Source organism: Pleuronectes platessa, chromosome 15 (assembly GCF_947347685.1).
Source record: "Pleuronectes platessa chromosome 15, fPlePla1.1, whole genome shotgun sequence".
NCBI classification, from domain to species: domain Eukaryota; kingdom Metazoa; phylum Chordata; class Actinopteri; order Pleuronectiformes; family Pleuronectidae; genus Pleuronectes; species Pleuronectes platessa.
The window spans coordinates 6,480,910-6,493,452 of record NC_070640.1 but is presented as its reverse complement, the minus strand read 5'-3'; the positions used below and the strand labels follow the sequence as shown (position 1 = coordinate 6,493,452).

General features: G+C 45.4%; 1 protein-coding gene across 5 annotated transcripts in view; it reads right to left on the bottom strand.

The window, feature by feature from the left end:
• Positions 1–12,543, bottom strand: part of LOC128457221 (stAR-related lipid transfer protein 13) — a 49,026-nt gene that overhangs the window by 9,101 nt on the left and 27,382 nt on the right. For 3 of the 5 annotated variants that reach the window (XM_053441823.1, XM_053441821.1, XM_053441820.1), the window contains 2 exons: positions 2,425–2,496; positions 1,279–1,360 (listed from right to left, as the gene is read on the bottom strand). In XM_053441823.1, the coding sequence (XP_053297798.1) occupies positions 1,279–1,360; positions 2,425–2,496 (154 nt within the window). Of the gene's footprint in view, positions 1–1,278; positions 1,361–2,424; positions 2,497–3,963; positions 4,327–10,650; positions 11,505–12,543 lie in introns of those variants that run through there. The other 2 variants (XM_053441819.1, XM_053441822.1) reach the window with 2 other exon arrangements.

Sequence of the window (12,543 nt, the reverse complement as noted above, 5' to 3'; positions counted from 1 at the left end):
TGGCTCCTCCCCCACTTGCCTCCCTCCTCCCTTCATCATGTCACCCATTCCAATCCCCTTTTTTTCACGTCCATCCTCTGGAGTGCTGCGAGGGGGCAGAATCCTAACCAAACCTTACCCTGCAGTGTGCCCCACCCCCCCCAACCCCCCCACCACCCACATCCTCCCTCCTTCCTACGACTCCAGGGGCGTGAACAGCAGCTGGGTAGAAGGGTGGCGTCCGTGTGTCTTTTCAAGACAGGGGACATTAAAAACATGCTTTTTGAGACCTTTGTCATTTGAAAGATTTCTGCCTATAATAGCACAGTAGAAAAAAAAAAAAGATTTGTACAATGTTTCTCTGTCCTGGCAGACAAGGAGTCGCTTGTTGCTGCAATTGTAAACCTGAAGACTAGGAAGCACAAAGTCAAATCAACTGCTGAGAGTAAACACACGAGCTGGAAAATACAGTAGTCATCTCCGAACCCTGTATTTCTCCTGCAGCGTGGCCACATTACAGATTTAGACTCTATGCTCCGTACACGACACAAGTCTATAATCTTAAATCTAAATGGTTCTTCTAAAAAAAAAAAAACTAAGGTTGGTCTTTTTTTTTTAAAGACCTATACGTGAACAAGCGAGACCTCATTAGCAGTGTTTTACAGCTCCTGGGACGGGGGGTGGGGGGGGGAGGGGGGGGGGGCTGAGTGTAATCACCGGCAATATATCTGTCAGAAATCACTAACGCTGTTATTACCACACCCTCCTCTGCCCTACACGCTGGGCAGGCAGGGGCGAGCGGCGAGGAGAGAGAGAAAGATACGAGGAGGGAAGGGAGGGGGGGGGGGCGTGTGGGGAAAAGAACTTCAATGATTTGAAATATCGCAGAGATGTGCAGACGTACTTAAAACACACTCTCGAAGCCCCATCTGGCAGAGGACACCCCCCCCCCTGCTCCGTCCTCGTTACCCTCAGCCCCCGTTCGCTCTGCCCCCTGAGGGTCTCTGCTCTTTGAATGGGAGATCAGAGCGTGGCGGAGGGGAGGGGAGGCGACGGGATCAAAGGTGGGGTTGTCTGAGCGGGAGACAGGGATGGGGAGTTCATTAAGGGTCAGGGTCAGACAACTCATGATTGGTGGTGAGCACCAGGCCGCGGGGACAAGACGGAGGAACAGAACCAGCGGGACCAGAAAAGGGTTTTCGAGACTTTGATGGTGTTAAATGATCGGTGGAACGCGTAGTGGATGAGAATGAGCTCCTCATGTGCGGCTGATGGGCGAATGTGGATTAGTGTCCTCACCGACATAACGGCTCCACCAGATCCCGGTCCAGGAAGTCATGGTCCCTTTTCACCGAGGAAATGTCAACTGGAAACTGGGAATCTGCACGAGAGGAAGGAGAAAGCGAGACAATTACCAGTGTGCTGGTTAATGACTGACAGAAGACAGGTGATCTGAGGGTTGGTCTGTGAAGTATGGTCGCACAACTGCTGCCGCAACACTTAACACCTGTCATCGTGGAGTTTAGAGAACACGCACATTTGAAAACCCTGTAATAACTTGGATTCTACACAATGCCAAAGTGACTCAAGCCTTTTATTTTGGTGATTCTCTGTGTAACCCTATATGTACAGTCTATGGTGTAACCGGAAGCCGCCACAGAGGCGCAGAGGCCGGCCATTATTGGGGCTCACAGCATATGCAGTGTGTGTGTTTGTGTGTGTGTGTGTGTGTGTGTGTTGTTAAAGAGGGACTGCTGGATTTTAAGAGCTACTTCTGAGATTACTGGGGCCACTTCCTGTTTGTGCCCGATGGTCATCGCTTGAATGAACGCCTGTAGTTTTTACAGAAAGGTGGAAACTAGGGCGAGGTGGAAGAAGGGAAGGAGGACAAGGGGCGTGAAGTGAAAAGAGAGAAAGGCAGGAAGAGAGAAAAGCTGTGAAAATACAGGCGTTGACTGGGGGAGGACATGGAGAGAAGTGGTGAGCGAGTTGAGGGAGAAAGGTGGAGGAGAGAGAGACAGAAAGAGAGAGAGAGAGAGAGAGAGAGAAGCTGTGAGGGTCCCAGCGGTGATAACAAGGCCTTTCCCATGACCTCTTCCTCTGGACAGGAACTGAAGCCTGGAAATAGAACACAGCAGCACAGAAGATGAAGGGATGGCAGAAAAAGAAGAGGAGCAGCAAAGAGAGAGAGAGAGAGAGAGAGAGAGAGAGAGAGAGAGAGAGAGAGAGAGAGAGAAAACGAGAAGCAGGAGGTAACCCAAGGAGAGATGTGAAAGAGACAAGTCCTGTGTTTTAGCAAGGCAGCTGGGTAAATTCTGGACTTTGGCTCCCTCTGTGTGTGTGTTTGTGTGTGTGTGTGTATGTGTGTGTGTGTGTGTGTGTGTGTGTGTGTGTGTGTGTGTGTGTGTGTGTCTGTGTGTGTGTGTCTGTGTTTGTGTGTCTTACCTTCATAAAGCTGGGCGTACTGTGGAAATCCTGCTGCTCTAAGCCAATCACAAGCCTCCTTAGCCTCAATCTCTGTAAAGCGAAAATAAAGCAGTTGAGGCATTTTGATTACACACATAGTTTAGAAGCAGATTTTCAGTAGGATTTATGGTTTTATTCTGTAGAACAGAAAAAATTAAGTTAACAGTAAGATGACCTGAATCATCACATGTTTTTTTTAGAGAAGGAATTTTTTACGATACTGAATTTTCCTCTGGGAATCTCGATGGACTGAGGTCTTACAGCCCAATCATCAGCAATGTGAACTATTAACTTTATAAGTGTTTATATTATACTATTATAAGCATAAAGCACAGATACATTTAAAGAGTCAAGGAGGGAAACACAGAACTTAAGACTTCATTTTTCTTCCCATACAGGGGAGGAACATCTTAATTTTCCTGTGGGAATTCACTGAGCCAGAAAAAGCTGCACAGTTTACACAGCTAAACATTAAATATCCTGTATATACTTCCAAACAATATACACAGCAGTCAGGCTTTAGCTGTAAATATAAAAACATTTGAACAGGCCTTTGCAACACAACCAGTCAGGTGCTGCCGCCAACATCAATACATGTTTTACAGGTGTTTGTGTTTGCTACTTTTTATACATGTTTTCTTTGGGAAGTCTTTTTGCACACAAAGACAATGGAATGATCAGAGTAATAAAAATACATTTTATTTCATGACACTTTTCTGCACAACCAAGAACCCCTTACAATGCATTATGGGCTATATAAATGATATAATAACTAATAAAGCACCTAAAAGAGAGCGTAAGTCCACCAAGGCCCATTCAATTCAATCAAACTGCACCAACTTGCACACAATCATAGATTTTTTCCATCTGATTCCATAATTTATTACCTGGTAAATCTATGAAAATGTAAAAAATTGCCTTATCTTGAAATTAAATAAAATATTGTGGACCTCCCTGTAATGACCAGTACCGCATACTTCTAATAAGTTTCATGGTCATCCGTCCAGTAGCTATTATGCAATGTAAAAAATGTTTGGGATATTATTATGTAAAGGTAAGAAGAGATTGATACAAGTTCTGAACTTGCACACAGTTATAAGACGATTCAGCACGAAGAGCAGTGCCTTTGCATCTGCTTCCTCCTACAGTCACTGCTCTCTTTTCACGGCTCTTTCACAACATTCACTCTCACTGGTCTCATTCATGGCTTTAAAGGCGCTGGCAGCGATTGGGAGAGGCACCGCAGAGACGCCGTGGACAAAGTTCAGCGGGGCAATAAAACAGCCTCGGTCTTCACCCTCAGATGACACGAGAACGGTAGCAGGAAACGATCCCGTCGCCACAATCCAGCAATTACATCCCTCTCCCATCATTCTCCGCATAGCTGCTCTCTCCAAATCACATACCAAGCAACGCGAGGTTGGATCATGAAAAATATTTTTAAGATGCTGAAAATAGAGAAATTCCAGAGAGGAAAACTTCAGGAGAGGAGACGTGCACGGAGAGCTGAAAACTTACTTGAAGCCCTCATGGTGCCGGTGATGACATGCTGCTATTTGTTTCCTCTCCATCCCACTCGCAAGTCCACTCACTACTACCCAGCTCTCCATCAAGGGGCAGCTCTTTGTGCTCGTTCCTCCTCGCTGCCTCTCCAGCCCCTTGTGTTTACAACTCGGCCTCCCTTCCACCAGCCGGCCCCATGCATGTTTGCTCTTCCCTCTAATTTTCTCCTCAGCCTCCTCTCTGGCACTCTGTGCTTTGTTGGGATCCACGTACAAGATCTCTCTATTTCTACAGCTCTCTCTCTCTCTCTCCCTCTCTCTTCTGCTCCTTTCCTCTCCTCACTTTGCCCTTTTTTGCTCATCCTTGTGATCACGTCTTGCTCCATCCTGAACATCACTGTCTCGACGTTCCCTTCTCTTTGTGCTTAATTCAATAGTTTCAAATTTTTGTAACCCTTAAAGATAATTATCTCCCCAAACTCATCCACAGAGGAAATTACTCGTTTCAGCTGACGTTTGCATGAGCGCCCCCCCCACCCCGAGGTAACAGACTGACGACTGGTGGATCTTAACTTCACATGTCAGCTGAACCTGCGGGCCAGCGAGCTATAGCAAGAACGGTCTGACCTCATCATCCTCCTTTACGTTTACTGTACGATGCCGCCGACCCGATCAGCGTGTTGGAGAACACACACACACATACACACACACACATAAACACACACATAAACACACATGTTGCCCCCAGTGGGTCAGAGAATGCAAAGCGGAGGAGACAGGCAGAGACGGACATACCCCTGGGATTAAATCACAGGGAGGGGGACACATCACATCCTGTCACATCACATTGTGTCTATATAGTAAAGACCTACAAATCTGGCATTGTCAGCATAATGCCACAGATCTCAGCTTTTGACCTTAATTAAAAACACATCAGTGAGACACACGGCTGCACAGGTTGGTCCAGAGAACACAGGAGCTGTGGTTTTCTGTGAATCAATCAAGTCAGTCCAGTCAGCATGCTGCGTTGCCATGAATATTCCCTAGAAAAGCAAATTCTCCAAACAGTTTCTGCAATCTCCTCCAATGACCATCCTGCAGGACTGACTGCTGTAAAGCTCTGGTTGTTTCTGTCCACTCAGCTGTAACTGCACACTGTTTGCATGCTGTTGCACAGACGGTGGAAATGCTGAACCTATATATCACTTGTAATTGCACACCTTATACACAACCTCAAATCCCTCCATCTTCTCCAGTGTTTCATTGAAAAGGAATCAATACCCATAAAGCCATTGTAATGCCCAGATAACGTTTTACAAAAGCACAAAGTTGTGCACTTCATTACAATGGTGTGCAGTTGTTTGTGCGATGCATTTTAGTGTTGAATTAAATGTCAAAGCCGCCGTCACCGTGGGAACAAAGCGCTGCTATTCATCTGTGCAGGATTTAATCAAGAGATTAATTAGTACACAAATATGTTGTTAGAGGGCCACAAAACGCACAAACGCACACAGTCGGACGGAGCTAATCCACGCCGCCAACTGTGCTTTTCCCTTCGGTTTATTCCACTGCATTCCTTCTGCCCTGGATATACAACGAGCCACTGGAACCACAGCAGGGAAGGCAGACAGATGGTATGTCTATCAGTTAGAATGTGGGCGTCCATGGGGGCTGAGAGGTAACGCCTTACATAACCAGGTGCTTGTGGTGTTACATAACACACAGAACACAAGCAACCTACATCCTTCCTTCTACTTCTGGACCGATGACTTCACCGATCTATCCTCTGAATTTCATTTTCTCCCTTCATCCAGAGCCAGAAAACCTTGACTGTCTGACAACCTTCCCTCGGTGTTATGTCTGACTATCACCGGGTCTCAAGGACCCTGGAGTGGATGACATCAGTTCCTGTTCTGAATTTCCCATGCGTCCGGAGCGGCATGCGAGCTAAGAACAGCAACAGGAAGTCTCGGGACTGAACACGTCAGAGGGACTTAGCGGGAAGAAGTGTAACGAGGCACACTAATGGATGATGGTCGGTACCAGAGAGGAGGATGAGGGGAAACTCACTTACTTCATTTTACAGGGTTTAATTTTAAATTCTGTTTATTTTAATGGTTCCACTCAGACATAATTGATTAAATAAGAGATAAACAGTAGAGACGAGGGACAGAGGGACATAACTTCAAGTGTGTAAAGACGGTATAGGCATGAAGTGAGTAATAGTCCTTGTACACCACACACACACACACACACACACACACACACACACACACACACACACACACACACACACACACACACACACACACACACACACACACACACACACACACACACACACACACACACACACACAGGATGTCTGGAAAGCAGCCATATTCCCACATAAGCTAAAGCACTTAGTCCTTCATGTTTAAAGGTCACACAAAAAAAAAATAAGTAGTGAAGAAGTCGGAGGAGAAGTGATGGGATGGGGGGATGGGGGAGGGATGGAGGGGGAGGGGGGGGAACGAGGTTAAAGAGGAATATGTCGGTCCTGTCCCGTATGGTTCATCTCTGGTGATGTCTTGCCCTGAGGAATGTGCGTTAAAGCAGAGTCCACTGGCAGGAAATCAGTGCCGGCTCATATGGAGCCCATAATATATTATGACAGGTCCTAGCAGCAGCGCTGTGTGCTGGTAGTTGACCATAATTATTCACGGCTTTGGGGTTATGGTGAGATTTAACCCACTGCAATAATAAAGTGGGATATGATGAGATTGTAAGAGACACGACTGAATGTGAAGGAATTGGGGATTTTTTCCCTTTTCTCCAGCAGAGGGTGTTAAAGTGGCATCTGGCAGCAATGCATTTACATGACCGGCCAATTATTACATGGCTCCAGGCTGTGGTTACAGAAGGAGCGGAGGGGGATTATTTCGTATTGGGCTACGTCCTTAAATTTTAGGGATTTGAGCATTTATTGTAAATTGGCTGAAACGCTAAGTGCTCGGCTTGGAGTAGCAGCCAGTGGAGTACTTGTGGTTTGCCAGTAGCAATTGTGGGCACGGTGGTGAGAGACAGACATATACATTCAATGAGAGTTTCTTTTAAAAGAAAACACAGACAGGTGACGAATTGAAGGAATAAGGAGGGAGGCGGCTGAATGGTTAGTGAGGAGTGCACTGAGGCCTTCGCTCTAGATTTCACCCCAACTGGTAACTTGAGGGCGATTATGGACTTAAAAACACCCAATAAGGGGAATACATTTGTTTTATTAATTGTTTCATTCCTCTAAAGTTCAAGAGTATTGAAGAATCTACAGCAAGAGGCACCGATGCTACCAAAACATCTGGACAGCCCCCCTAGTGGCTGATTGTGGTATAGGCCATAAACCCTGCATCAAATTTTGGCACATGGACCAAACATTTTGTGTCATCACAACATGGCAGAGGCCGTGACTGTAGCGCTTTGGCTTACTTTTTTGAACCAGTGGGAGGAAGTGGAGACATGTAATCCATCTTTATAGGTGAAACCACAGCTGTAACATTAGTGTATCCTGATCAATGGGATAAACACTAACTGTAGTGTAAACCACCAGGAAATGATCAAATGCTTTATACAGATGCATGTAAATCAAACTATGATGTTGGGTTTTCACTTTAAATGAAATTTAAATTTAGAAACAGACATTAAAGTCATTATCCATGGATATAATAGGTATTTTTGACTTTGTGTACATTTGGTCCGCCATAGCAGGAAATAATCACTTGTATTGTAAATGAATGCACGTCATGTTCCAGGGTCCTGACAGCTGTGCATGTCTGCTCCCTGGCACAGCATCCTGGGAAATTGTTAAGTACATATCATATGTGAATTTCCTGCTAAGACAAGTCAAAATGTCGTCTGTGAAAACAGCCGATACTTGTTCTAATTCGTTGCAGCTGTAAGCAGCTCCTCTGTTTCCTTTGAGCACTGCATCATGAGAGAGCAGTTAATTATTGACAAAACACGCAAATATCTATATTAGTATATATGCTGACTGTTTATACTCACTTTACTCACACTGTGTACTGAAAGCTCTCTTAGCTTTCTATTTAGAGCTACTTGTCATTGGCTCAGGATCCAGCAACTACAGGTTTATTTCGACCAAAAGTTCCAGGAGACGTTGTTTCCTAAGAACTTGATGATTTGTTTCCACAGCAGGCCAGAGGGAGCTTAAGCTAATGAGTCTGCTGACATATCAAAAGCTCAACAATCGCCTTTCTCATCTTTATACATGAGAAAAATCCAGTCTGATGAGGAGGAGATGGGAAAAAAACAAACACCTAGACTGAGTCATCAGACCACTGGTCATGAAATCTCTCGGGCCTCAAACCACAAGCAGAACAACATGTTTGCAGTGAATAGGTTTTCAACACGCCTTCTCTGTGGGAAAAACGTCAGCATCCTTGACAGATCAGTTTCACACAGGAAGTTCCTGAACCAGCATTAAGTAAGTTTCCAATGGGGAAGTTTTAGAAACATGAAACCCTGAAACAGACCTTCAGTTGTGATCACTACACTTTCATATTGTCACCTTTCTAACCTCATATTGTGAACTTGTTAGTGGCTTTTTGTCTTTATCCTCAACAAGGAAGACACAGAGCAACATCTGCATTCACTTTGAGTTGTCCTGGTGGACACCTGATGAACACAAGTCCAACACTCACTTTCTTTTTAGCTCTGTTCTTGGTCTCCACCACCTCCTGATCAATACAATGACGATAGCTGCTTTAAATCATCACCCATCTACATGTGGACCATGTGCATATATAAATCTAAAGGGTGAGAGAGGCCATGCATTACAGATATGAATCAAAATCTCTTGCTTTTGAGTGGGATCAGATGTTAGGTCACTGAGTTTATTTAAGTCTGTCTGACAGTCGACCAGCTGCTGAGAAGTGGAATGCAACTGGGATGATGTGTGTGTGTGTGTGTGAGAGAGAGAGAGAGAGAAAGAGAGAGAGAGAGAGAGAGAGAGAGAGAGAGAGAGAGAGAGAGAGAGAGAGAGAGAGAGAGAGAAAGATGCAGAATCAGAGGAGAAAATTGAGTCTATCATCATCCAAACCCAGCACAGGCATAAACTTGCTCCTCCATCTACATTCCTCACCTGCAATAACCGTCATGTCACTCGCTTTTCAAAGTTAGACCTCAAATTTGTGAGATCTAACGCAAGACTTTGCATGTTTCTTCTCGTCTTACGAAAATGCTAGGACAGAAAAAAAAAAAACGCACAAACTCGCTACTGAAACGCAGAACATCACAGCTGATAGAGGAAACTAGCTCATCCTCTACATTGTATTCAGCAGCCGGTGGAACAGGCCAAAGCCTCAGCTGCGACAATTTCATGAACACCGGGATGTTCTGTTTACTCCCCGGGAAACACGGCACACGTGACAGGAAGTCGAGGAAGTTAACCAAGGAATACAAAGCCTGACGAGTTTGGTAGAGGGAGACACAGACAAAAACAATAACACTACAGTGCCTTCAAGACTTGTTATGACTTCTTTGACATTTATGAAAGATATATTTTTTTGGAGGAGAAATGGCTTCATATGTCCAACTGAATAAAACCAGAAGGAAGTGGGAGCACTGGCAAAGCTTCAGCGAGTGGGCTCTTGCCAAAAAAGCATACTATGATGAAACAGGAGATTGATAGTCTACTTCTAAAAGTAATTCCTGGTGTTGTGAAAACGTCTGTGGGAGAGGTCAAATATTGAAAAGTCCTCATTGAGAAAAGCCTGCATGAAATATCGCCCGTCATATATTTTTAAACCGACACAATTTGTGTATCAGAGCTAAAAGGGCTCAAATATGCACAAATATTTATTCTCTAGCTCTGAATGGACACCAGAGACGATCCATCTTGGTGACATCCATTCTCTGTTTCTCAAGAGAATAAGGGAGATCTTGACATTTACCTAAATAACATGGATCCAAGCTACATTCACAAACCAGCGGAATCATCAGAATAATCCTTGGCTGTGCCGTCTGGTTGAATGATATCACATGTCTCTACTATAGGGTCTATTTCATGCATGATGTATTTTGATGTGAGCTGAGAGCATGGCAGATGAGAAGCTGGTGCCACAACAGAACTGGACTCAGTGGTTCAACGAAGCATGAGCAGATATTTCTCAAAGCAAAACCTTCTGTGAACTTTGTTGGGCTGCAATTCTGGAGGTCAAACAAAAAATCTGTTAAATTACCTTAAAAGAAAACAGCACACAAGTAGAGATGTGATATATTCTAAATGCAGTAAGTGATGGAAAGAGGACACTGAGGGAGTCTTACTTTAAGGTGTTAAAGGCTGTGGACAATGAAGACAGCTGCACCTCTGTCAGTGTCCTTAATGCAACACTGTGTTTTAAATGAGTCAAACATTTAAAAAGTTAGAGAGAAATTTCTGTTAAAAAGAAGAAAGTTGTGTTAGAAAAAGGTTGTAACATAATTTTGGGGATGAGTTCACACATCCAGGCAAGAAAATAAAATTACAAGGGAATTCATGAGAAGATAAATATCCACTATGTCAAGTCCATTCATGTTTCATCTCAGCACATCTGGTGGAGAAATTCAAGCTTCAAGTAAAATAAAATACATCATTGGATTGATAAATTCCTACTTCTATTCTAATCAAGTCAAATCCAGGCTATAACCTCCTCTATGTCTCCGTCTCTACCTTGTTCCAGCTTCCGAAGCAGCTGCTGCCGTGCGATGATGCGTGAGAGGCGCAGGGCAGAGCGGCGCCGGGGGGTGTCGCCCAGCCTCAGGTAGAAGTCCTGACAGACGGGCGTCATGGCCTCCAGACACGCTCTCTCATTGGTGCTGTCGCCGTCACCCTCGCGGTCATTACTCTCACTGTCCTTGGCACTTTGATCCACACTGTCTCCCCTTTCCATTCTCCTGCAGTTTGCAGCAGCAGTGTCAGCACTCTGCACAGAATCCCCCCCACTGTCAGCGATGTTTTCATGCTTCGGAGTTGCTGCTGCGATGGCACCGTCCTCACCCTCCAGATTTGAATGTTCTGCCCCTTCATCCCCTGCAGCACTTGCCTGGTCTGCACCTCCACAGTGTCCTGAGGCAGACGCACTGTCCACATCTACTGCAGCGTCCACGTCCTCCATGCTGCCGTCCACAGCCTCCGGAACACAATACAATCCTCGCTGAGCTACAGGACGTCCTCCCGCTCGCCCTGATGAGGTTTTGTGCGAACACTCCTCGTGAATTCCTGCCTCCGACATGCCCTCACTGGAAGTCAACTCCCCACCCGCCCGCCTGCCTGCCTCCTCCCTGCAGCTCATCCCAGTCGACAACAAACACACGGGCTACATCACACAAGCCGATTCAGAAGACCCACCTTGTTCTTCTCACACACACACAGACACACACACACTTACATGCTCAGACTCCTCAGCTGAGATGGGAGGGAGACTCCCAAACTCTTGTTTCCACAAACTTTCGGTCACATGAGGATCAACATCCAATTAGACAAATGTTTAGGGAACAGTGCTTCCTGACACTCTGCCTCTGCCAAAGAAGCAATTGTGGTACAAGCCGAGGCCATATGAGTGTGCATGTGTGTGTGTGCGTGTATGTGTGTGTGTGTGTGTGTGTGTGTGTGTGTGTGTGTGTGTGTGTGTGTGTGTGCGTGTGTGTGTGTGTGTGAGAATGGTCAGCGGAGAGAACCACTATCCCAGCAGCCTAATGTGAAAAGGGAAAGGGCAGAACAATGGAGAACGTGTGGGTGTGAGACCGTGCAGTGGAATGTGTGTAGGACCATCGCTACTGTTGCTAACACTGAGTGGGACTGTAATGCTATTGAGAAATGTTCTCCAAATCCACGGCATCAAACCACATGACATTTATCATAACCGTATTCTGTGTGCGCCGCTCACTCTCGTTCCCTGCTCGGGCCTCAGACACCAACCACATGTAATAAAAAAAAAAGAAGAAAAGAAGAAAATCTGCGGTATAGCAGCTGCACTGAGAAACGCTAATGTCTGAAATGTGTGACTGAATGCTGCCATACAGTCACTGAGTTAGCAGATAAACGTATGGAATGCAGTGAGAGGAGGAGGAGGAGGAAGAGGAGGAGGCAGGTTCATACTTTGACCTAGTTCAGCAGAATAGTGATCCATTTTTAATTCATTTTAAGGGAGGGAAGGGTTGGGAGGTATAAGAAGGGGATGACGGGAGGGCTCACGTGAAAAGTAGGTCAAAGCAAAGTCAGTTTTAGGTCAGCAGTCTCCCACACAAACACACACAGACACACACACACCTGATCTCACAGTGGAGGGCTTACCCAGAGGCGTTTCAGTCTGCTGGTGGTACAGTGTCAGAGAGGTGTGAGGGAACCAGCTGAATGAGCCTCTGCCAGTCACGATCAGTCAAACCCACTCAGAGACCGTGGGACGTATTAAATCTGTCGTTTGATTTGATTTGATAAGACTGCCCTCTTGAGGCAAGCTCAGAAAAAAAAGATCAGCCTAGATAGACGGACTAAATAAATTATAAAATAAAAAAATTATGTAAAAACGCTGCGCGGTGCTGAGGGGAAATATGACCAAGCAGG